The following is a 23,881-nucleotide window of genomic DNA, read 5'->3' as shown; positions in this document are numbered from 1 at the left end:
CAATTGATGCCCTACATGTTATCAAAATTGAGGGGTTTTCCCAAACAAATATAACAGAAATTTATATAAACTATGTGTCTCTAATTTCTCACAACTTTTCTAAGCATCAAACAAAAAGAAATACTATTAACATTCATAAAAAATAGTATAAAAGCACCTTCCAAAAGGATTTTTTTAGTTGCTAAAACAGATTTTGTGTGTGTGTGTAGGGCTGGGGATTGAACCCAGGGCCTTATACGTATAAGACTAGTACTCTACCACTGAGTTGTATCTCCAAATCCAACAGATTTTTTTTCCAGTACTAAGAATTGAATCCAGGGGTGTTCTACCACTGAGCTACATCCGAGTCCATTTTATTTTTTTATTTTGAGACAGTTTTGCACTGAATTGCTGAGGTCAGCTTTGAACTTGTGATCCTTGAGTCCACAGCATCCCCAAGTAGCTGGGATTATAGGCATGCACCAACATATCTGGCAAAAAACAGAATTTTTAACCTGATAGACTAAAGAATAAATCAATCACATTTTTCCCCCTGCTGGGAACAGTGGTGAACATCTGTGATCCCAGCAACTTGGGAGGCTGAGGCAGGAGAATCACAAGTTCAAGGTCAGCCTCAGCAATTTAGAAAGGCCTAAGCAACTTAGTGAGACCTTGTCTTAAAATAAAAATGAAATAGATTGAGGAGGGTCTGGGATGTAGCTCAGTGGTAGAGTGCCTGCCTAGCATGTATGAGATCCTGAGTTCTATCCCCAGTATACACCAAAAAAGGAGAGGCTAGGGATATAGCTCATTGATAAAGCAGCCCTGGGTTCAATCTCCAAAACCAAAAAAATGTTTTTCAATTAAATGTCAGAAAATAGATTAAATGTCAGAAAATAGTCTGGTATAGTGGCATAAGCCTGTGATTCCAGCAACTCGGGAAACTGAGGCAAATTTGAGGTCAGCCTGGCAACTTAAAGAGACCCTGTTTCAAAATTAAAAGGGCTGGGGATATAGCTTAGTGGTAAAACACCCTGGGTTTAATCCCCAGTATAAAAAAAGAAAGAAAGAAAAGAAAATAGATTCATCTAAAGACTTCACAAAGTAAAGTATGTTCAAATGTACTAAAAAAAAATCTTTTTAGAAGTCCTTGGATGCGGGGCTGGGGTTATGGCTCAGAAGTAGAGTGCTCAGAAGTAGTATTTATTAATAAATAAATAAAATAAAGGTATTGTGTCCAATTACAACTAAAAATGAATATTAAAAAAAAGAAGTGCATGGATGCTTGGGCTGGGGTTGTGGCTCAGTGGTAAAGCACTTGCCTAGCATGTGTGAGGCACTGGGTTTGATTCTCAGCACCACTATCAACAAATAAAATAAAGATCCATTGACAACTAAAAAAATGATAATTCAAAAAAAAGAAGTGCATGGATGCTTCAGTACCCATTGAATGAACAAAGATATTAGGGAAAATATACCACACAAGGTGATAAGATATGTATGGAAAAGAAAAAACTCCTATCTTCCTTTTCTCCATAAATTACTTAGTGGAAAGACTAGTATAAAATATCTTGGAGTGTTAGAGCACTTGTTAGCATTTTAAAGGCCATGAGTCTGATTGCCAGCACTGAAAAAAAAAATCTTGTCTCTTCCAGGATCAGGTAAGTTTACATTGAGGTGAGAGGCATGTATTATAGAGCTTGCTGAAAATATTGATAAAAGGATCAGGGTGGCTTTTATTTTTTATTTTTATTTATTTTTATTTTTTAGTTATAGATAGACACAATACTTTATTTTATTTTTATTGGTGCTGAGGATCGAACCCAGTGCCTTACATGTGCCAAACAAGTGCTCTATCATTGAGCTACAACCCTAGCCCCAGGGTGGCTTTTAAAATGAAGTTTTTAAAAATCCAAATGTTGTCTTAAAACAGAGATTTTGGAAAAAAAAAATCAGTGTTGGGGATCAAACTTATGGCCTTGAGCACACTAGGCAAGCACTCTGCTACTGAACTAAATCCCAGTCCCATATCACATATACTATGCAAATGCTCTACCATTGAGTGACATCCTCAGCCCCAACCCAATATAAATTTTTAATTTGAGTTCCTTTTATAAAAAAAATCTTAACATGTTATTGTAGAATACCAATTATAATTCCTTGTTAGAGTATATAGTACTATAAAGACATTAATTTTGTTTTGTGAATGTTCTCTTAAGTGGTTAATGTTTTATACAACTCAATTTTGTCAAAATAATTCTGGTCCTTTCAAAATACATTTTCAATGTCATTCAGTAGAGCAACTTGATTGACACTAGCTGAGGCAATAACAGCGTAGCAGTCTTTTAAGATAAAATGGAGTCAGAAAAGCTGGGTAGATAATAGAGATCACATAGTTGAATAAGAGCTGCACTATGAAAGAGCAATTTGCCTCTGAGAGAAGCTCAGAAAGAGCTTCTATAAATGCAGTCTACTCCTGAGATATGAAGACAACATGCTGTATTAAGATTACATCATACCAAATCATATATTTTGGGCAAAATGATTAAATTATCTTCCTGACTATTGAAATACATTCTGATTTATAGCATGATTCAGTCTATTTAATTTGCATGAGATTTATCCTAGTTAAAACTACAGAGTCACTCCATTGAGGCAGCCATGTTCATCAGTATCAATTAATTCTGATTAGGCAGATAGCATTTTAGTATAGTGAAATAGAAAATAAACATTTTCCCTGTCCTTAAGGAAGGAAGCTTCTGTTATAACACGGAAAAATCTACCAACAGCCTTGCCGTGTCTCTCCCTGTGACCTCCTTCAGCTCAACCAGTCATTCAAAAACCAAAGCAGCTCAAAGACCTGCCAGAATCAATTTGAGATTCTACTCCAAGTCACAATGATTATATGCAACTTCTTTAGTGAGAAAAGAACAAATAACAAAATAAAATAAACATTTGCATAGTTCTTTACAGTCTCAAAGCTTTTCCATATATATTCTTATTCAATCTTCAGTCTACTCTGTAAGGGAAACATTTTTATTTAGATAAGATGTGGAAGCAGGGGCTGGGGATGTGGCTCAAGCGGTAGCGTGCTCGCCTGGCATGTGTGCAGCCCGGGTTCCATCCTCAGCACCACATACAAACAAAGATGTTGTGTCCGCTAAAAACTAAAAAATAAATATTAAAGAAATTCTCTCTCTCTTTCTCTCTCTCTCTCTTTAAAAAAAAAGAAGAAAAAAAAAGATGTGGAAGCATGCACAAGGCCATGAGTTCCATCACCATAATCAAAAAAAAAAAAAAAAAAAAGTGGAAACTGACACTTCACAAAATGAAACGACTTCTGAAAGGTGATACAAAGAGAAAGTAGTAAGCTAGGACTTGAACTCAGACTTTCTGATTTGAAATTCTAGACTTTTCACTACACTGGTTATATTGAGAAGGGCATGGAACAAGTAATAAATCAATAATCTGAGGCAACTAAAAAGGAGTAGAGAGAAAATGTACCAGGACCATTCAAAATGCTAAGCCATGGCTCTGACCGTGAGCAAAAAATATTCTGACTGAAGAGGCTGGTTTGAATGACAGCAGCTAAAATATCCAAAACAGTAACTAAAGGGCATAGAAAACTCAAGCAAACACACTTAGACACAGACTAAAATCACACTGTAAACCATAGTCTATATCTATGGTCAGGAAGATGACATTTTTTTCTATACAATGTTCCAGCCAATCTCAAAAGACAAACTGGGTACTGTACAAGACAATCCAAGCAGCGAGTCACAATTCAGAAGTCATATGGAACTGCATGCACCACAGCTTTAAGAGACCTAGTCACAGCAGTGTGTTGTAGTTCTGAGCAGTGTCCTTATTTGAGGGCAACTAGGGAAGGACAAACAAGCAGAAATGATACAATTACACATATGAAAAATCCCAGCTCAGTCTGGTGTCATGCCCGTAACCCCAGATACTCTGTAGGCTAGGGAAGGAGGATTCAAAGTTCAATGCCAGCCCAGGGAACTTAGCATGACCCTGTCTCAAAATTAAAAAAAAAAAAATACTGGGGATATAGCTTAGCTGTAGAGTGCCCCTTGGTTCAATCCCCAGTATTGCAAAAACAACAACAAAATTTAAAAAGAAAAAAAAGAACAGAAGAAAAATGAAAAATCCTAGCTCTCAGCTTCCTAGGGAAGGAAAAAGTTGAGATCCACGCATTTTCAATTGCCCAACTACCCTGAGGCTAACCAAAGAATTAGCATCTGTCTCTCCAGTAAGAAGCTCCGGTGAGTCCAGCATGCTCAAATCTCCCAAGAGACAATCGAGACAAAGGCTTACTCTGGTAGATACCATACCTCAGTCTACTCTGGCTTAGCACAGAATAAGCAGACAAAAACTACATCTGCCTGTTCTCTCTGGGGAAGGAAAATGTTGGTAGAGGCCACTAGAATCTCTAGTGGGACTAGTTGGTGGGTCTTCTCAGAGACAAAGCAAGTCAAGGCAGACTGTGTTTTCTTTCTTTGCCTAATACACAGACACAAACACAGAGAGTCAAGGAAAATAAAGAACCATACAAAGATGTTCCAAAGGAACAAGCTAGTGAGCCATGAATGGGTGAACAGGGAAGGACAATGAAGGGCAACTGGAAGCTTTATCTGACAGATTAACACCTGGAAGATGGGGGCTTGTAATGTTAAAACCTCCCCAAACTCAATTATGTCCCTTAAGGAAAACTACTGTTTCAAATCTTTAACACCCTACCAGGTGGTCTGGGCCCTCCCCTATCATTGGAACTATCACAACCCCCAATTACTCTAGCAACTAAAATATCAAGACCCTCACAAAGAAAACTTGTTGAGGGTTAGTCAAAGGATAATAAACCGATTAAAGGGGCTGGGTATTGAGACAAAAATAGGGAGACTCAATTACTTTAAAAACTCCACCTCTGTGAACACCACACCAACCTCTCCTTGAGACAGTTTTTGCAATTCCAATGCTGCCAGTTAAAGTCAAAAGGTGGTCCTGGGTGGGACTCTGGAAACTTCCCTGGGACTTGCAATGAAACTGGAAGGCAGGAAGGGTGTACCAACTTTCTCTTCTCTGAGAGGACTCTTTCCCTTGAGAGTGTCCCCTTTTCTCTTTTTCTATTCATTCAATAAACCCATGTATGTTACTCTGAGCAACATGTCTGAAATCTTTCTGTCATAATTTCAAGAATCAGAGTAAGAGCCGGGGCTCCATGGCTGTCTCAGTTTCATGGCAGGCCTCTACCCTGTAACATTGCAAATCTAGGCAGTGCTGCATGCCTGTAATCCCAGTGACTCAAGAGATGATGGAGAAGATAATGCTAAGTGAAGTTAGCCAATCCCCCCCCCAAAAAAAATGCTAAATGTTTTCTCTGATATAAGGAGGCTGACTCATAGTGGGGTACAGAGGGAGAACATGGGAGGAATAGATGAATTCTAGATAGGGAAGAGGGGAGGGAGGGGATTAGCAAGGATGGTGGAATGTGATGGACATCATTATCCAAAGTACATGTATGAAGACACGAATTGGGTGTCAACCTACTTTATATACAAACAGAGATATGAAAAATTCTGGTACATATGTGTAATAAGAATTGTAAGGCAAAAAAAGTACATGTATAAAAACATGAATTGGCATGAACATACTTTATATACAAAGATATGAAAATTTGTGTTCTATATGTGAATAAGAATTGTAATGCATTCCACTGTTTTCAATTAGAAAAGAGACTAAGGCAGAAGGATCACAAGTTCAAGGCCAGGCACAGCAATTTAGCAAGACCTTCTCTCAAAAATTTAAAAGGGCTGGGGGTATGGCTCAGTGGTAGAGCATCACTGGGTTAAATCCTCAGTACCATTAAAAAAGAGATAAATCTCTAGAAAATGGCCTTAATATAAAAGTTATATGATTTCCTGACAGAAATTAAAATATCTGTCATGAAGATGTTCACTGAAGTCAAAAGAATGATGCATAAAACAAGATGAGAAATCTGATAGAAAATATTTTAAAATATTTTTGTAGTTGTAGATGGACACAATACCTTTATTTTTTACTTATTAATTTTTATGTGGTACTGAAGATCAAACCCAGTGCCTCATACTTGTGAAACAAGTGCTCTGCCACTAAGCCACAGTCCCAGCCCCAGAAAAAAAATATTTAAAAGTATCAAATATTGACAGGGTGGCACATAGCGTAATCCCAGTGACTAGGGACGCTGAGGCAGGAGGATCACAAGTTCCAGGTCAGTCTGGGCAATTTAGCAATTTTTTAAAAGGGTTCGGGATATAGCTGAAAAGTAGAACACTCCTGGATTCAATGCATAGTACCGCAAAAGAAAAATTTCAAATATTTCTCCAAAGAAGACAAACAAATGACTAACAGGTACCTGAAAAAATACTCGACATGAGTAATCAGCAAGAAATACAAACCAAAACCACAATGGCATACACCTTACACCTGTCACAATGGCTATTGTCTAAAAAAATAAAAGGTGGGACCGGGGATGTGGCTCAAGCGGTAGCGCGCTCGCCTGGCATGCGTGCGGCCCGGGTTTGATCCTCAGCACCACATACAAGCAAAGATGTTGTGTCCACCGAAAACTAAAAAATAAATATTAAAAAAAAAATTTAAAAAATAAAAGGTAAGTGTTGGTAAGGATGTGAAGAAATTATAAACTCTTGCACACTAGTATTGAGAACACAAAATGATACAGCTGCTGTGGAACACAGGACAGAGGGTTCTCAAGAAATTAAAAAAAGTCAAGTGCTGTGGTGCACACCTATAATCCCATCAACTCCAGAAGCTGAGGCAAGAGGATCACAAGTTCAAGGCCAACCTGGGCAACTTAGTAAGACTTTGTCTCAAAAATAAAATAAAAAGGGCTGGTGGTATATCTCAGTGGTAAATTGCCACTGGGTTCAATTTCCAGTACCTCCCCCGCCCCCCCCACATAAATTAAAAATAGATGGGTATGGTAATGCATGCTTATAGTCCCAGATACTCGGGAGGCTGAGGTGGAAGGATAACTTATGCCCCATAAGTTCCAGACAAGCCTGGACAACATAGTGAGCACCATCTTTAACTTTCCTATGTACATATATGAATATATCACAGTGAATCTCACCATTATGTACACCCACAAGAAAGTAATTAAAAAAAATAAATAAAAATTAAAAACTAAATTACCATATGATCCAGTAATCTCACTTCTGGGTATATAGCCAAAAGAACTCAAATCAGGACATTGAAGAAATATTTATTAACATTCCTATGTTCATTATAGCTCTACTCACAATAGCCAAGATAATGGAAACAACCATCCACAGAAAAATGGAAAAAGAAAATGTGGTATAAAATTCAGGCACAGTAGAGGATGTCTGTACTCTCAAGCTGTTCAGAAGGCTGAGGCAGGAGGATCACTGGAGCCCAGGATTTCAGGGTCACTCTGGGCAACATAGAGAGAACCTATCTCTAAGGAAAAAGGAAAATGTGGTGTATTTCACATGGAATTCTATTCAGCCTTACAAAAAAGGATGGATATTCTGAAGTACATGCCAATATGGATGAATCTTGAAGACATTATGCTAAGTAAAGTAAGTCCATCACAGAAAGACAAATCTGCATTATGCCACTTACATGAGATATCTAAAATAGTCAAATTCATAAAACCAAAGAGTAGAATGGTAGTTTTCAGGTACTGGGGAAGAGAAATAAATGGGGAGTTACTAACCAATAGGCATAACATTTCAATCAAACAAAGTGAACAAATAAACTCTAGGGAGCTGGGGCTGTAGCTCAGTGGCAGAGTGCTTACCTAGCATGTGTGAGGCACTGGATTCAATCCTTAGCACCTCATAAAAATAAACAAATAAAATAAAGATATTCTGTCCATCTACAACTACAAAAAAAATGAAAAAATGAAAGCTCTAGGGACCCGATTTATAGCATTGTATTTTTAACCAATGACAATATTACATTGTTCACTTAAAATTTTGTTAAGAGGGCTGGGGTTGTAGCTCAGTAGTAGAGAACTTGTCTAACATGCTCAAGGCCCTGAGTTCAATTCCCAGCACCACAAATAAAAAATCTATTACGACAGCAGTTATCATACTAAGTGTTCTTACCAAAATAAATGATATTGCTCCAAAGTTAAACAGGAACCTAGAGTATACCCCCTAATAGGTTAAATGTCAAATCTGATGGCAATATAACTCAACCCAAATCAACCCCTTCCCTACTCCACAATGTTGGTACTCTTTTCTTGCTCTTTGACATAAGTGGCTCAGAGACTGGAACAAACCCAATCCTAAAGACTGGATTTATCAGGAGATAAAGTTATATAAAGTTGTGGAGGGCAACTGGCAGGGGGTCAGGGAAGCAAAAGGTTATAATATCATGTTAATCAAAAAAGAATTTTCAACTTAATTCTGCTGAGGAAACCCATCAAGTCACATTTAGGGCACTAAACTTTAGAGACTAAAGAACAGAATTATATGACAATGAACAAAAGGAGAAATGAGAAAAACAAAGAGGCACAATTGAATCCTCTCAAACCAAACACACATTGTATAAATGTTTCAAAGAATATTGGCATATGGCATCTTCATCATTACTCTAAAGGAAAGATCCGTAGCCAAACTCAACTTGTATCTACTTCACAAAAGGTCCTCTAGATATAGTACTCTTTTATTCTCATTACGTCAGGTTACCTTTTATTACCCTTTGTAGCTAAGCCCTGCTGCTTTTGACTGAGAATCTTCTATTCAGCTCAGATCTGGTTTGTTTTGGTTACTGTGGTTACCAAAGGCCATTTCTGTCTGAACAATGTTAATTCATTGATAAATGAATTTCTTTTTATTGAATGTTAATAATGTACTAGGAACTGAAGCAAAAAAAAAAAAAAAAAAACTATCTAAGACACTTGCCCAATAGATTCTTATCTTAATCAGGCCAGAAACAACACAAAGAAAAATTTAAAATGCAGTAGGTCGACTATGACAAAACTGAAGTGAATTGGCAGGGCTGAGTACATTTTAACTACTCTAACCAAAGAGGGCTTTGAAGAAGTCTAAGTTGATTCAACTATGCTTGTGGTTTCTTATCTCTATACAATAATGTGTACTTTAATATAGTACAGAGGTGTGGCTTCCACATATATGAATTCAAGCAACTGAGGATTGAAAATATTTTTTTAAAAGCCAGGTAGTTGTACGTGCCTTTAATCCCAGCACTTGAGATGCTGAGGTGGGAGAATTGCATGAGCCCTGGGATTTGAGACCAGACTGATCAACAGATTGGGATCCCCATTTCAAAAACTAAAAAAAATAACAATTTTAAAAGAAAGTATATGGGAGGATGTGGGTAGATTACATGTAAATACTACATCATTTTATGTAAGCATCCAAAAATTTGGGGGGTCCTAGAACCAACCTTCCACATATATCTTGGAGAATATTTATTTTATAAAATAAAATAAAACTTGCTTGCAAAAGAATTCAACAGCTTAAAATCTAAAGAATAGCCAGGTGTGATGGCATAACTTATAATGCTGACTACTTATGGGGCTGAGGCAGGAGGATCATAAATTTGAGGATAGTCTGGGCAAGTTAATGAGACCCTGTCTCAAAATAAGGACTGGGAATATAGCTCAGTGACAGAACTCTTGCCTAACATGTGTAAGGTACACTGCAAAAGAAAAAGAAAAAAGAAAGATGGCTGATGTTTCACACAAGGTATCTTTAGTCCATCCATTCCTAATAGAATACATCAGTTATTTAGAAAACTGCTAAGCAAAATATCTTAGACAATTAGGCAGCCTGTGGTTTTATTTTGTGTGTGTGGTACTAGGGATTGAACCTAGGCAATGCTAGGCAAGCACACTCTAATCCTGAGCTACATCCCCAGGTCCCCCTTTTTTTGTACTGGGGATTGAACTCAGGAGGTGCTTTACCACTGACCTATATCTCTGGTCCATTTTTTCTTATTTTTGTAGGTCTTTTTAGTTATACATGACAGTAGAATCCATTTTAACATAATTATAAAATCATGGAATATCTTGTTCTAATTCAGACCCCTTCCCCTTCCCTCTCCCTGCTTGCTCCCTCCTCCTCTCCTTTTTTGACATGGGACTTGCTTAATTGTCCAGGATGGCCTTCAACTTGTGGTCTTCCTGCCTCAGCTTCCCAAATAGCTCCTATGGATTATTTTTATAGGGATGAAAAACACAAGAGAAGTTTATTTGAGCTTATTTACATTTCCAAATAATTGTTTGAAAAATGTCCAGTCACCAGGCATGGTGGTGCACACCCACAATCCCAGGTATTCAGGAGGCTAAGTCAGGAGGATCACAAGTTTTGAAGCCAGTCTGGGCAACTGAGTGAGAATTTTATAAAAATAAAATAAAGTATTGGGGGGGGGCAAATAAAATCCTCTAGCTTGACTTGTTATTGACTTTAAAAGTCCTACTACTAAAGGTCATACCAGTAATATATTAGTCTCCCTCTAGTTTACTGTAGATAGCACCTCTGACATACAGATTATGATGATAATGGATGCCTAGATTATACTTCAGTGACCTGAAGGTCACTTTTGCTGAAAAAAACTGACTCTTCACTTGGGCCTACTGATGTCTGATGGTATGAAAAGGCCTGGCATCTCTGCCTTCATATTGTGCCTGTCTCCTTTGTTACCTTAAACTTTGAGTCAGAGTCTACTAAATTCTGCATATAGACATGTTGATCATTTGACAAATGTTTTGTCCCAAACTGTAATATAGTGTTTAATTGATTTAGACTTGCTTAGTCTCTCTCTACCCCTTTCCAAGTTAAAGACATCTACCAGGTATCATGACCAGAAACACCAGACCGTGTAAAGAGATGGCACCCAGATTCCTGGAAAATCTCCACCTATTCCCAGAAAAGACATTAATATCCCCCCTTCATTAGTGGATCCCTTTTCCTCATTATTGCAATCCCATATTTATAACCCCTCAATCCTCTGGAGTAAGAGGTTGGTTTTTTGGAATGGGCTCCCACTTCTCCATTTTTTGGCAGGGGAAGGTGGTACCAGGGATTGAACTCAGGGGCACTTGATTGACCACTGAGCCACATCCCCAGCCCATTTTTTTTTTTGTATTTTATTTAGAGACAGGGTCTCACTGAATTGCTTAGCACCTCATTTTTTGCTGAGGCTGGCCTTGAATTTGAGATCCTCCTGCCTCAGCCTCCAGAGCCACTGGGATTACAGGTGTGTGCCACTGTACCTGGCCTACTTCTCCATTCTTTACCACTGAATAAAGGTTTTCTTTTTCCCCAGAACTCATCTCTCAGATGTTGGTTTTCCTGTGGGATTTGCTTCCAAACCTGGGTTTAGTAACAAAAGGATATAGTTCAGTGGTGTGCTTGCGTAGCATGCACAAGGCCCTGGGTTCAATCTTCAGCACATCCTCCCCAAAATTCCAAATCATCATTAATTAAAAAAGGACACAGCGCTGGGGATATAGCTCAGTTGGTAGAGTGCTTGCTCACATGCACAAGACCCTGGGTTCAATCCCCAGCACCACAAAAAAGAAAAGAAAAAGAAAGGACAGAGTCCCCAGGCATGGTGGCATACACCTCTAATGTCAGCAACTTGGTAGCCTGAAGCAGGAGGATCAAAATTTCAAGGCCATCCTCAGCAATTTAGCAAGGTCTTAACCTTGCCTCAAAATAATAAAAAAAGTGAGAGGGAAAAAGGGTTGAGGATGTAGCTCAGTGTTTTATAAAGTGTCCCTGTGTTCAATCCCTAGTACCACAGAAAATAATTAATTAATTTTTAAAAACAGTCATTCCTGGTGAGCTGGTGACAACGTTAATATGAATGAAATAAACAAGAGTTACTTTACTCATTCACTTAATAAACATTTAATGAGCCAGGTTATTTGATAAACACCAAAGATACAACATGAATAAGACATAGTCCCCTCCCCTGAGGAGATTAAAGTCATTTCGACACAAGTCATATATATACAGACACACACACACATCAGTCAACCAATTTTTTTTAGAGCTTAAAATTGCCTTAAAATTCTAGTAACATACTCTAAATTTTACAACTGATTAAAATAAAGCACCAGGGCTGGGGATGTGGCTCAAATGGTAGCACGCTCGCCTGGCATGTGTGTGGCCTGGGTTCGATCTTCCGCACCACATACAAAGATGTTGTGTCTGCCGAAAACTAAAAAATAAATATTAATATTCTCTCTCTCTCTTTCTCTCTCTCTCTTTCTCTTTAAAAAAAATAAAATAAAATAAAATAAAGCACCAGGTGTGGTGGCACACACCTGTAATCCCAGTGGCTCAGGAGGCTGAAGCAGGAGGATCCCGAGTCCAAAGCCAGCCTCAGCAAAAGCGAGGCACTAAGCAACTCAGTGAGAACCTTTCTCTAAATAAAATACAAAAAATAGGGCTGGGGATGTGGCTCAGTGGTCGAGTGGCCCTGAGTTCAATCCCTGGTACCCCCCAAAAAATTTTTTTAAAAGCACAGAGGGGCTGAGGTAGAGCACTTGCATAGCATTGCGTAGGGCACTGGGTTAGATCCCCAGCACCCCATATTAAAAAAAAATTAAATAAAAACATAAACGGTGTGACTCTGTACAACCAGAGACATGAAAAATTGTGCTCTGTTTGTGTAATATGAATTAAATTGCGTTCTGCTGTCATATATGACAAATTAGAATAAATAAAATGAAAAAACTAAGTAAACAAGATAAAGGTATCACAACTAAAAAGACTTTTTAAAAATAAAGCATAGAAGGATGGTTATGTGTCTCAGTGGTACAGTGCTTGCCTAGCAAGGCTCCAGGTTTAATCCCAGCAATGCAAAAAAAAAAAAAAAAAGCAAAGAAAACCAAAACTACACTGAGATTTTATCTCAGTCCAATTAGAATGGCAATAATCAAGAATACAAGTAACAATAAATGTTGGCCAGGAACTAGGGAGGAATTCTTTGGTCTGGTGTTTCCGGTCATGGTACCTGGTAGATGACTAGGAATAGAACCACCATATGATCCAGCTATACCACTTCTCTCCTCAGTATTTATACAAAATAATGAAAGTCATCATTCTATAGAGATATATGCATACCCATATTTATTTCAGCATAATTCACAGAACCCAAGTTATAGAACCAGCCTAGGTGTCTATCAGTAGATGAATACATAAAGAAAATGTGGTATCTATGCACACTAGAGTTCTATTCATCCATAAAGAAAATTAAATTATGTCATCTCCAGGAAAGTGGATAGAACTGGAGAGCATTATGGTAAGAAAAATAAGCCAGACTAAAAAAGTCAAGGTTCATATGTTTTCTCTCTTATGTTAAAGCCAGAGAGAATAAGGGAGGAAAAGGATCTCATGAAAATAAAAGGGAGATAAGATAATGGAAGGGGATCAGGGGGAGGAAGGAAGGGAGGCAAAAGAGAGGTAATGGGGAATTAAATTGATCAAATCATGTGCATATATATGTCACAATAAATCCCACTATCATGTATAAGTATTATGTACCAATAAAAATATTTAATAAAATAAAGAACAGAGTAGTCAACTAACTTGCCCAAGATCAAAGCTATTAATAGCATAGCCCTGAACAGAATCCATGGCAAATGCATTCTTCCGCTTTGGCTAGCACTACATGTCTCCTTGTAAAACTTAATTCAACAAACGTTTATTGAATGTCCAGTATCAGGTAGACACTGGACATCTTTCTACGAACATAAAGATAAGTGAGGCAATCAATGCCATTAAGAGGATCACACTATCAAGAGAAAATAAAACAAATTACATAATAATATGCTAAGTGGTATGAGTACAAAGGACTGAGTAAATCTGCCTATTTGAGGGATAGGATTAGGAATGGTGGATAGGCCTCACTGAGACATGATTTGAGGTTGGCCTTCAAGGATAGATTAAAGATTCCCAGGCAAATATTAAAGGAAATAACATACCAGAGGGAGAAACATAAATATGTGGAAAAGGATGATGGGTTCAAAGAACCATAAGTACTTATGCACGACTGGAGAAAAAGGATGGTTACAGGAAACACCATTAGAAAGGTGTGCAGGAACCAGATGGAGTGGCACACACCTAAAATTCCAGCAACATATGAGGCTGATGCAGAAGGATTTCAAGTTCAAGGCCAGTGCTAGCAACTTAGCTGTCTCAAAATTTTAAAAAAGGAAAGGGCTAGAGATGTAGCACAGTGGTGAAGCACCCCTGGTTTCAATCCCCAGTACCAAAAAAGAAAAAAAAAATAGAGAGGCCAAAGCCTGAAAGATACTGTATGCCACATTAAGAAGGTTTAATTACCTTGTTCATTCAATCTCTTTATTTCAAAAACTGTATTATTTCTATCTAATTGGTGCATACCAGGTGACCCCCAATGAATATCTCAGTGAGATTTCAGCACAGGCTATATAGTAGACATACTCATGATTCTATAAACTATGTTGCCCTCTGTTGGGACATTTCTTAATAATTCTGCCATTCCTAATATAAGGGTCCCACTGTGGCATTTCAAGGAATGAGAAAAGACAGCTCAGGGAGGCTTCCAAATAAATGAAGTCCTTTGAGATTTAATGAAAGACAATCATCTTAGGTGACTTTTTCTACTACACTTTTTAGTCTAGACCTGTACTGTCTAATAGGGTAGCAATACTGAGCTCTTGAAATGTGGGTAATCCCAATTGCAGCATGTGGAGCTGGAGGGTAGTGGGAGAGCACCTGTCTATTTTGAGCACTAGAATCCCAGTGATAGGAAAAAAATTAAGATGTACTATAATTACAAAATACATAGCAGATTTCAAGGACTTGGTACAAAAAAAAAAAACAGCCAATCATGATGGCACATGCCTACAATTGTAGAGATTTAGGAGGCTGAGGCAGAGGATTGCAAGTTTGAGGCCAGCCTCAGCAACTTAATGAGACCCTATCTCAAACAGGGTGGAGGCACTGAGGATCCAGCTTTGTGATGGAGCACCCCTGGGTACCAAAAAAAGGATATAAAATATCTCAGTAATTTTGTATATTGATTACATGTTAATACAATATTTTGGATATGCTCGGCTAAAAGACAGTATTGAAATTATCATTAAAATTAATTTGGGGGCTGGGGTTGTGGCTCAGTGGCAGAGCACTCGCCTAGCACATGCAAGGCACTGGGTTTGATCCTCAGCACCACGTATAAATAAATAAATTAAATAAAGGTATTATGTCCATCTACAACTGAAAAATAAATACTAAAAATATTAAAAAATTAATTTTATCTATTTATTTTTACTTTTTTAATGTGCCTACTAGAAAATTTAAAATTACTTTTGTAACACACCTTATATTTCTATTGGACAGGACCAGTATATATATATATATATATATATATATATATATATATATATACACACTATTTCTATTGGACAGGATATATATATGTGTGTGTACGTATAATATATATTATACGTATACACACACACACACACACACACACACATTATTTTCTGTAGTCTTTTGTTGTGGTGGTAGTGGTGGAAGCACTGGGTATTGAACTCAGGGCCATTCCTATCACTGAGCTACATCCTCATCCATTTTTTTTTTTTTTTAATTTTGCAACAGGGTCACTCTAAGTTGCCCAGGCTGGCCCTGAACTTGTGATCCTTCTGCCTCAGTGTCCCAAGTAGCTGGGATTATAGGGACACACTATCACACCTAGCTATTTCCTGAAGATTTGACAAGCCAAACTAACTAATATCTATCTTCCTAACAATCATTATAAATAAAACAAAAAGAAAATGTAAATCAATACTGTAATAGATCATAAGGGTATTTGTGTAATAACAAATGGAAAGAAGATAGAAATTTAGAGAAAGGAAAATAAAAATTTGTCTCCAAACTAACCACAGGAAAAAGGAGCTAAAATGCTTGGCAAACAGTTGCCATTATTTAAGAATTAAACCTATTATTGCAAAGGACAACTGGGTTAAATTATCTCATTAAAAATATTTTCTTGGACTGGGGCTGTAGTTCACTGGCAGAGTGCTTGCCTAGCATGTGTGAGGCACTGGGATTGATTCTCAGCACCACATAAAAACAAACAAATAAAATAAAGGCATTCTGTCTATCTACAACTACAAAAAATTTTAAAAAATATTTTCTCAACACCATTCAACTTCTTTTTGCTATTTCCCCTGTTAAATCACCTTCCATTTTGAATGGTCCTGATGCTTGTCTTGGGAATTTTTCTCAATCAGGCAGTAAAGCTTAGGAAAAACCCCCAGCCCAGTTTCTATTATTTCTTAAACTAAGAGTTTGGGGGGCTTGGAATGTGGCTCAGTGGTTAAGCACCCTTAGGTTCAATCCTTGGTACTAAAAAAAAAAAAAAAAAGAATTTGGGCCTTTCAAAAACTTGTCCTCCATAAAGAAAATACTCTAGACAATCTGCTGAAACCTTGTTTTTTGCAAAGTATTTTGCATCCTAGCAATTCCACTCCTAGGTATTTTCCCCTAAAGAAATGAAGACCTAAATCTACTTTATTATTATTATTATTACTATTACTATTTGGTACCAGGAATTGAACTCAGGGGCACTAGAACACTGAGCCACATCCCCAGCCCTATTTTTTCTTTTATGTATTTTATTTAGAGACAGGGTCTCACTGAGTTGCTTAGTGCCTCACTTTTTGCTGAGGCTGGTTTTGAACTCGAGATCCTACTGTCTCAACCTCCCAACCCCCTGGGATTGCAGGTGTGCACCACAGCACCCAGCCTAAATCCATTTTTAAAACTTACACATGAATATTCATAGCAACTTTATTCATAATAGCCAAGAACATCCATCAACTGATGAACTGATAAACAAATTGCAAAGTACTCATTCAGAGGAATACTACTAGGCAATAAAAAAATTAACTACTCATATATGCCCCAGTAAGGGTGAATCACAAGACAATTATGCTTCATGAAAGATACAACAGAAAAAAACTATACATACTGAATGATTTTATTTATAAACTAATCTACAGTAATAGAAATCAGAAAAGTGTATGGAGTAGAGAGTGGAGGGATGGGGAGTGACTGCAAAAGGGAATAAAGACTTTTCTAAGGAGATAAGAATGTTATATTTCTCAACTTTGCTAATTGTCAGAAAAATGTAAATCAAAACAAGACCCATGTAAGATGGTAACATTAAAGAAGATTAAACTGGCTGAGAGGTATATTAAAACTCTGTAGCATCTTTGCCACTTTTCTGTAAATCTAAAGTTATTTCAGGGCTAGGGGTATAGGTCTGTGGTAGAACGTGTGCTTAGTATGTGAGTGGCCCTAGGTACAATCCTCAGCACCAAAAAACAAAACAAAGTTATTCAAAAATTGTTAATTAAAGAGCTGGGGCTATAGCTCAGTGGCTGAGCACTTGCCTAGCAGGTGTGAGGCACTGAGTTCAATCCTTAGCACCACATAAAAATAAATAAAATAAAGGCATTCTGTCTATCTACAACTACAAAATTTTTTAAATTTTAATTAAAAAAATTTTTAAATGTTAATAAAAACAAGAATACCCTAATCCAACATGATAAAGATTTATTAAGGAAGTTGGGGCCTAATCCGACATGATGGAGACTCCTCCGTCTATACCCAAAGGATTTAAAAACAGCATACTACAGGGACACAGCCACATCAATGTTTATAGCAGCACAATTCACAATAGCTAAACTGTGGAGCCAACCTAGATGCCCTTCAGTAGATGAATGGATAAAGAATATGTGGTATATGTACACAATGGAATATTACTCAGCATTAAAAGAGAATAAAATCATGGCATTTCCAGGTAAATGGATGGGGCTGCAGAATATAATGCTAAGTGAAATTAGCCAATCCCCAAAAAATAAATGCCAAATGATTTTTCTGATTTAAGGATGCTGATCCATAATGTGCTGAGGGGGTGGGGGATGGGAGGATTAAATGAACTCTAGTTAGGGCAAAGGGGAATAGGGGAGGGAGAGGAAGTGAGGGGGATGGGGTAGGAAAGACGGTGGAATGCAATGGTCATCATTACCCTAAGTACATGTATGAAGACACGAAGGATGTGACTCTACTTTGTGTACAAGTAGAGATATGAAAAATTGTGCTCTATATGTGTAATATGAATTGTAATGCATTCTGTTGTCATATATAACAAATTAAAATTTAAAAATAATAAATTACTTTAAGATTAAAAAAACAAGAATACCCTTCACCCTTGCAAAGTTTTAAGTCTGACAATATCAAATATTAGCAAGGATTTGTAGAAGGAGAAGGGTAAAAGATAGTATGAATTGTTAAATCTATTTTGGACAGCCATTTGGCAATATTTATAAAGTTAAAGTTGCTCATAGCTTTTGATCCAGCATATATATACTGCACTGTCTAGTAGGGTAACCACTAGCCACATGTGACTGACTACTGAATACTACTAAAATGAAATATGTTTTAAGTATAAAATACATACTAGGCTATTTAACACGTATGAGTCCCTGGGTTTGATCCTTAGCACCAAAAAAAAAAAAAAAAAAAAAAGTATCAAACTCAAAGATTTTGTACCAAAAAACAAAATGTAAAATATCTCAATAATTTTTTAAATATTTTTAAGTTGTAGATGGACACAATATCTTTATTTATTTATTTTTATTTGTATATGGTGCTGAGGATCGAAGCCAGTGCCTCACACATGCGAGGTAAACACTCAACCATTGAGCTACAACCCCAGCCCCTCATTAATGATTCTGTATTGATTATATGCTTAAATAATAACCTTTTGGATATGCTGAGCTAAACAGTGTATCATTAAAATTCATTTCACCTGTATAGCTCTTTTTATTTATTTTTTAACATGGGGGGTGTTTAACCACTGAACCATATCCCCAGCCCTTTTTATTTTTCATTTTGAAACAGGGTTGTGTTAAGTTGTTTAGGGTCTCACTAAGTTACTGAGCCTGTCCTTGAAATTGTGATCCTCTTGCCTCAGTTTCCCAAATTGCTAGGATTATAGGTGTGTGCCACCATGCCCAACTCTGTTTAATCCTTTATAATGTGACTACTAAAAATATAAAATTATTTATGTTTGCACTATATTCTAGCAGGACTGTCCTAGAGCCTCACCCCCTAATAGCTCAACAAATAAATCAACTTAGTGAGTCGTGCCAAGCACTATTTATTTATTTATTTTTAGCAACAGGATTGAGCCCAGGGGCACTTAATCATTGAGCCATATCCCCAACACTTTTTATTCTTTTATTTTGAGGCAGGATCTCAATAAGTTGCTTAGGATCTCCCTAAATTGTTGAGGCTGGCGTCAAACTTGTGATCCGTATGCCTCAGCCTCCTGAGTCTCCAGGATGTGCCATCACACACAACTCTGGCTGATATTACTTATTACATTTTTTGTTTCATTTAAAAATGCTGAACAGCAGGGTGCAGTGGCACATGCCTGTAATCTCAGCACTTTGGGAGGCTGAGGCAAGAGGATCACAAATTAGTGAGATCTTGTCTGAAAACAAAAAATAAAAAAGGACAGGGTTGGGGACTGGAGTTGTGGCTCAGGGGTAGAGTGCTCACCTAGCATGTGCAAGGCCCTGAGTTCAATCCTCAGCACCACATAAAAATAAATAAATAAAATTAAGTATTGTGTCCAACTACAACTAAAAATCAAATATTTTTTAAAAGGGACAAAGATGGGGCTGGGGATGTGGCTCAAGCAGTGGTGTGCTCGCCTGGCATGCATGCGGCCCGGGTTCGATCTTCAGCACCACATACAAAGAAGGATGTTGTGTCCGCTGATAGCTAAAGAATAGATATTAAAATTCTTTCTCTCTCTCTCTCCCTCTCTCTCTCTCTCTTTAAGAGAAAAAAAAGGGGGGGACAAAGATGTATCTCAGTGGTAAAGTGCCACTCGTTTCAATCCCCAGTACAAAAAAAAAAAAGATAAAAAATAGTTTCATTCAACTTGTGCTACAGTGTGTAAGTACTGGGATGTGGCATAAAACATATTTTATTGCCATAGATGGTGGCAAAATATGTTTGAAAATCCTTGCAAAACACCCCAAAACACAATATTCATTGTAGTGTTGTAGTAACAGCAAATATTTGAAACAATTCATATGTCAAACAAAGGAGATTGAATAAATAAACTGTATATTTACATTCAGTGTACTACTACCAATCAGCAGTGGAAATAAATAATCTAGAATTAAAATATACATATGAGTAAATATTCAAAACACAACCCAGAAATTAAAAATAAAACAAAAAACCCACAATGCTGGGGAGGGGGGCAAATAGAAACATAAGTTTCAGGAAAAACACATAAAATGATATTTATTATGTAAACTTTAAAAAGAGCCAGACATGGTGGTGCATGCCTGTAATCCCTGTTACTTGAGAGGTTCAGGTAGGAGGATTCCAAGTTTGAGGTTGGCCTGGGCAATTTAGTGAGATCCTGCTTCAAAATTAAAAATAAAAACCAATGAGGGGCTGGAGTTGTGGCTCAGTGGTAGAGCACTGGCCTAGCAGGTGTGAGGCACTGGGTTCAATTCTCAGCACACGTAAAAAATAAACAAATAAAATAAAGTCATTGTGTCCATCTACAACTGAAGAAAAATATTTTTAAAAAAACAATATGATATGTCAAGAGCTTTGTAATGTTTTGAACAACCAATAAAAAAAAAGGAAAAAAAAAACATTTTTTTTTGTACTACTGGGGATTGAACCTAGGAAAGCTTTACCTAGGTTCAATCCCTTTCAATCCCCAGTAGTACAAAAAAAAATGTTACATGCAATATTTTAGTTCTTTGAAACAATGAAATATCTGATGCATATGGCAAACTGTTAAGATTTGACAAAAGTTAGTGGTAGGTATATAGTTGTTATATTATTCTCTATATTTTGCTGTGTGCTTCAAATGTTTATGTAAATACAAGGTCTCAAATACATGGACTGGCTCTAGCTCAGCGGTTCCTTCGATCCAAAACTTACAATCAAATACTATATACTTAAGTTATAATCCTTATTTCACACTTATACCTTTTAGATAATATATCCTAAATTAAAACTTAAGGTAGGAGAAGTGGGCTTTATCATTTTTAATTGTTTTTTAGTTGTAGTTGGACACAATACCTTTATTTTATTTTTATGTGGTGCTGAGGATCTAACCCAGTTCCCGCACGTGCTAGGCAAGCGATCTACCACTGAGTCACAACCCCAGCCCTGGCTTTATCATCTTTTAAAGATTTTTTTTTAAATTGCAGTGTTGGAGATAGAACCCAGGGCCTTAGGCATGCTAGCCAAGCACTCTAACCCTCAGCTACCCACTCTCCCCTGCTCTGTCATCATTTTAAAATGAGAAACGTTAACAATATACTGACCTAAACTTTTTAAAAATATTTTTTAGTTGTTGATGTACCTTTATTTTTTATTTATATGTGGTGCTGAGGATCGAACCCAGTGCCTCACACATGCTAGGCCAGTGTTCTGCCACTGAGCCACAACCCCAGACCCCTAAACTTTTTTTAAATCATAGATTTGTGGCCACCTTACTTTCATATATTTATCATTACGTGATTGTGAATATATCACACGTCTTTGTTTCCCCAGGAACAAAGGAATGCAATGTAAAAACTCCCATATCTAATCCGGGCATGGTGGTGCATGCCCGTAATCCCAGCCGCTAGGGATTATTACTGAGGCAGATTATTACTGATTGTGAGTCCAAAACCAGCCTCAGGAAAAAAAAAAAAAAAAAAAAAAAAAAAAAACCGAGGAGCTAAGCAACTCAGTGAGACCCTGTCTCTAAATAAAATACAAAAAAGGGCTGGGGATGTGGCTCAGTAGTCAAATACCCCTGGGTTCAATCCCTGGTACCCCCCACCAAAAAAAAAAAAAAAAAAAACCTCCCATATCTGGCTTGGTTGTGGAACCTGGTCAATCAAATTGCTTTCTATTATGAGAGTTCCCATAAATACCATACATGGATTACCAATTTTCAAATGAGTTAAGACACAATAAAACACCACTTAAACTTAAAACTACACACTTAAATAAAATCTATTTTTCAGGGTTGGGGATGTAGCTCGGTGGTAGAGCAATTACCTAGCATGTGCAAGGCCTAGAATTCAATCCCTCGTACTGCCAAAAAAATTTTTTTCCCCTGATGACTATGGAAAGGCACTTCAGGATCTTGCAATAATTCTTTTAAAATGTACTTTTAATTCAGTAGGTTTCTATTTCTTATTAAACCAGTGTTATTTTTCATGTCATAAAAATTCTGAAAAGACAAGTTAAAAATTATGAACACTGTTTCCCTATACTAGCTGATAAAAATTTCCCAGTGTCTTTATTCTGTATCATTTTTGGTTCATTTAAAAGAAAAGCTGGAGTTATGGATACTCCAAAGTCAAAATTCTGAAACAAAATACATTTAGAAAGTCCTAAATAATGCAACAGTTTGATTATTTTCTTTAATACTGCAAAGTTAGATACCTTTAAAGTCCATGAAACGAAAGTCGATACCGTCCATTTTTAAATCCCTTGCTCTGCCCTACGAAATAAGAAAATAGTTGAATATCCTGTCCTTTATCTTCCAGTTTCTGGATAAATTTCTTTCCAAACATTTTTTCCTGTTACTTGTCCATAGGGTGGGGGCTGGGGGGGGGGAGAAAATTGAAAACATAAAAAAATTGGTGAAAGACGGGGCCAGTTAATGTAGGACAAGGCCACGCTGTCTTACAACATAAAGGGACCTGCAAAATTCCATTCCAAGACTTTTCTTACCATAATTTGGCCAGCAACAAGAGAACTAGGGTGAGGGGCGCCCTGTGATTGGTCTGGTTGGTACTTGCTGCTTCCTCCTAATTGGTTCAAAATCCCATGCCCGGCCAGAGCATCCAATCACTATCTTCTTTCCCGATCTCAAAGACAGCTAGCACCTACATCACCCCACTACTAACGGTCACCAACCGTCTCCAACTTCCCCATTTTGATGGAAGTAGGTCGGCCACATATAAACTACAGTAACTATTCTTTTCTCCTTTCAGTGGCCAGGAAATGCTCCTCAGCGTCCTCCCATCTCAGCAAAAAATACTGCCTTTCACCTTGAGAGTCAGCCACCCAGACACTTGATAGTCTAAAACCACTGTCTCAAATCCACTCTAAAACGTGTTGGGCACATCTTATTGGTAGTTGTCAACTACCCAGCTGGCCTGGAGTTTAACTCTGTGGTACAGCATTTGCCCATCATGCAACAGACTCTGGGTGAACCGCTAAAAAGGAAAGAAATCACCCAATTAACCCATACCCGAAGCCGCCTCTAACACCCCCTGCCCATTAAATACTCACCCTAGCCGGGACGCCAATGCCGAAGTCACTTGCAGTGTCCTTTACACAAAATCCTGTACAGGGCCTAAGGACACTAGGAAAACTCCTCCCCCTATGGCTACGTCATCAAAGGCCACACCCAATTGGCCTTTCCCCTGCATCTCAGAGCCTAACGCTTGGGGCCTTTCTGGATCTTAGGTCTTAGGAATGCAACTGGGAGAATCACTGGATGAAGTCAGGGTGAGACTCACTGGGAAGAAGCAAATATCATGTAAAATGGAAACCTAATACAAATAATTGAGGAAAAAGTGTAGATGGCCAGGATTACAGGAAAGAGGACAGCTGAACTTCACACACAAACATACACAAGGTAGAGAGGAGATAAAGTACATAATACTGCCCAATAGTTATTCAAGATTGGCGAAGAATCCAGACTCATCTGTAGAACCAAAACTCAGAGACAATCCTGAAGATCATTTGAGACCAGGAGTTTGAGACCAGTCTCAGTGACA

The 23,881-nt window shown here is 37.5% G+C and overlaps 1 protein-coding gene across 2 annotated transcripts in view; it reads right to left on the bottom strand.

The window, feature by feature from the left end:
* Positions 1–23,453, bottom strand: part of Tex11 (testis expressed 11) — a 285,555-nt gene extending 262,102 nt beyond the window's left edge. Inside the window, exons 1-2 of one of the 2 annotated variants that reach the window (XM_077106381.1) lie at positions 23,391–23,453; positions 22,536–22,593 (exon numbers count right to left, since the gene is read on the bottom strand). In XM_077106381.1, the coding sequence (XP_076962496.1) occupies positions 22,536–22,572 (37 nt within the window). In that variant the 5' untranslated portion in view covers positions 22,573–22,593; positions 23,391–23,453. The remainder of the gene's footprint in view (positions 1–22,535; positions 22,594–23,390) is intronic. The other variant, XM_077106382.1, reaches the window with a different exon arrangement.
* Positions 23,454–23,881: the final 428 nt, after the last annotated feature.

The sequence above is a fragment of the Callospermophilus lateralis genome, chromosome X (assembly GCF_048772815.1).
Source record: "Callospermophilus lateralis isolate mCalLat2 chromosome X, mCalLat2.hap1, whole genome shotgun sequence".
NCBI lineage: Eukaryota > Metazoa > Chordata > Mammalia > Rodentia > Sciuridae > Callospermophilus > Callospermophilus lateralis.
Note: the sequence above shows the minus strand (reverse complement) of the source record. Positions and strands in the feature narration are given on the sequence as shown.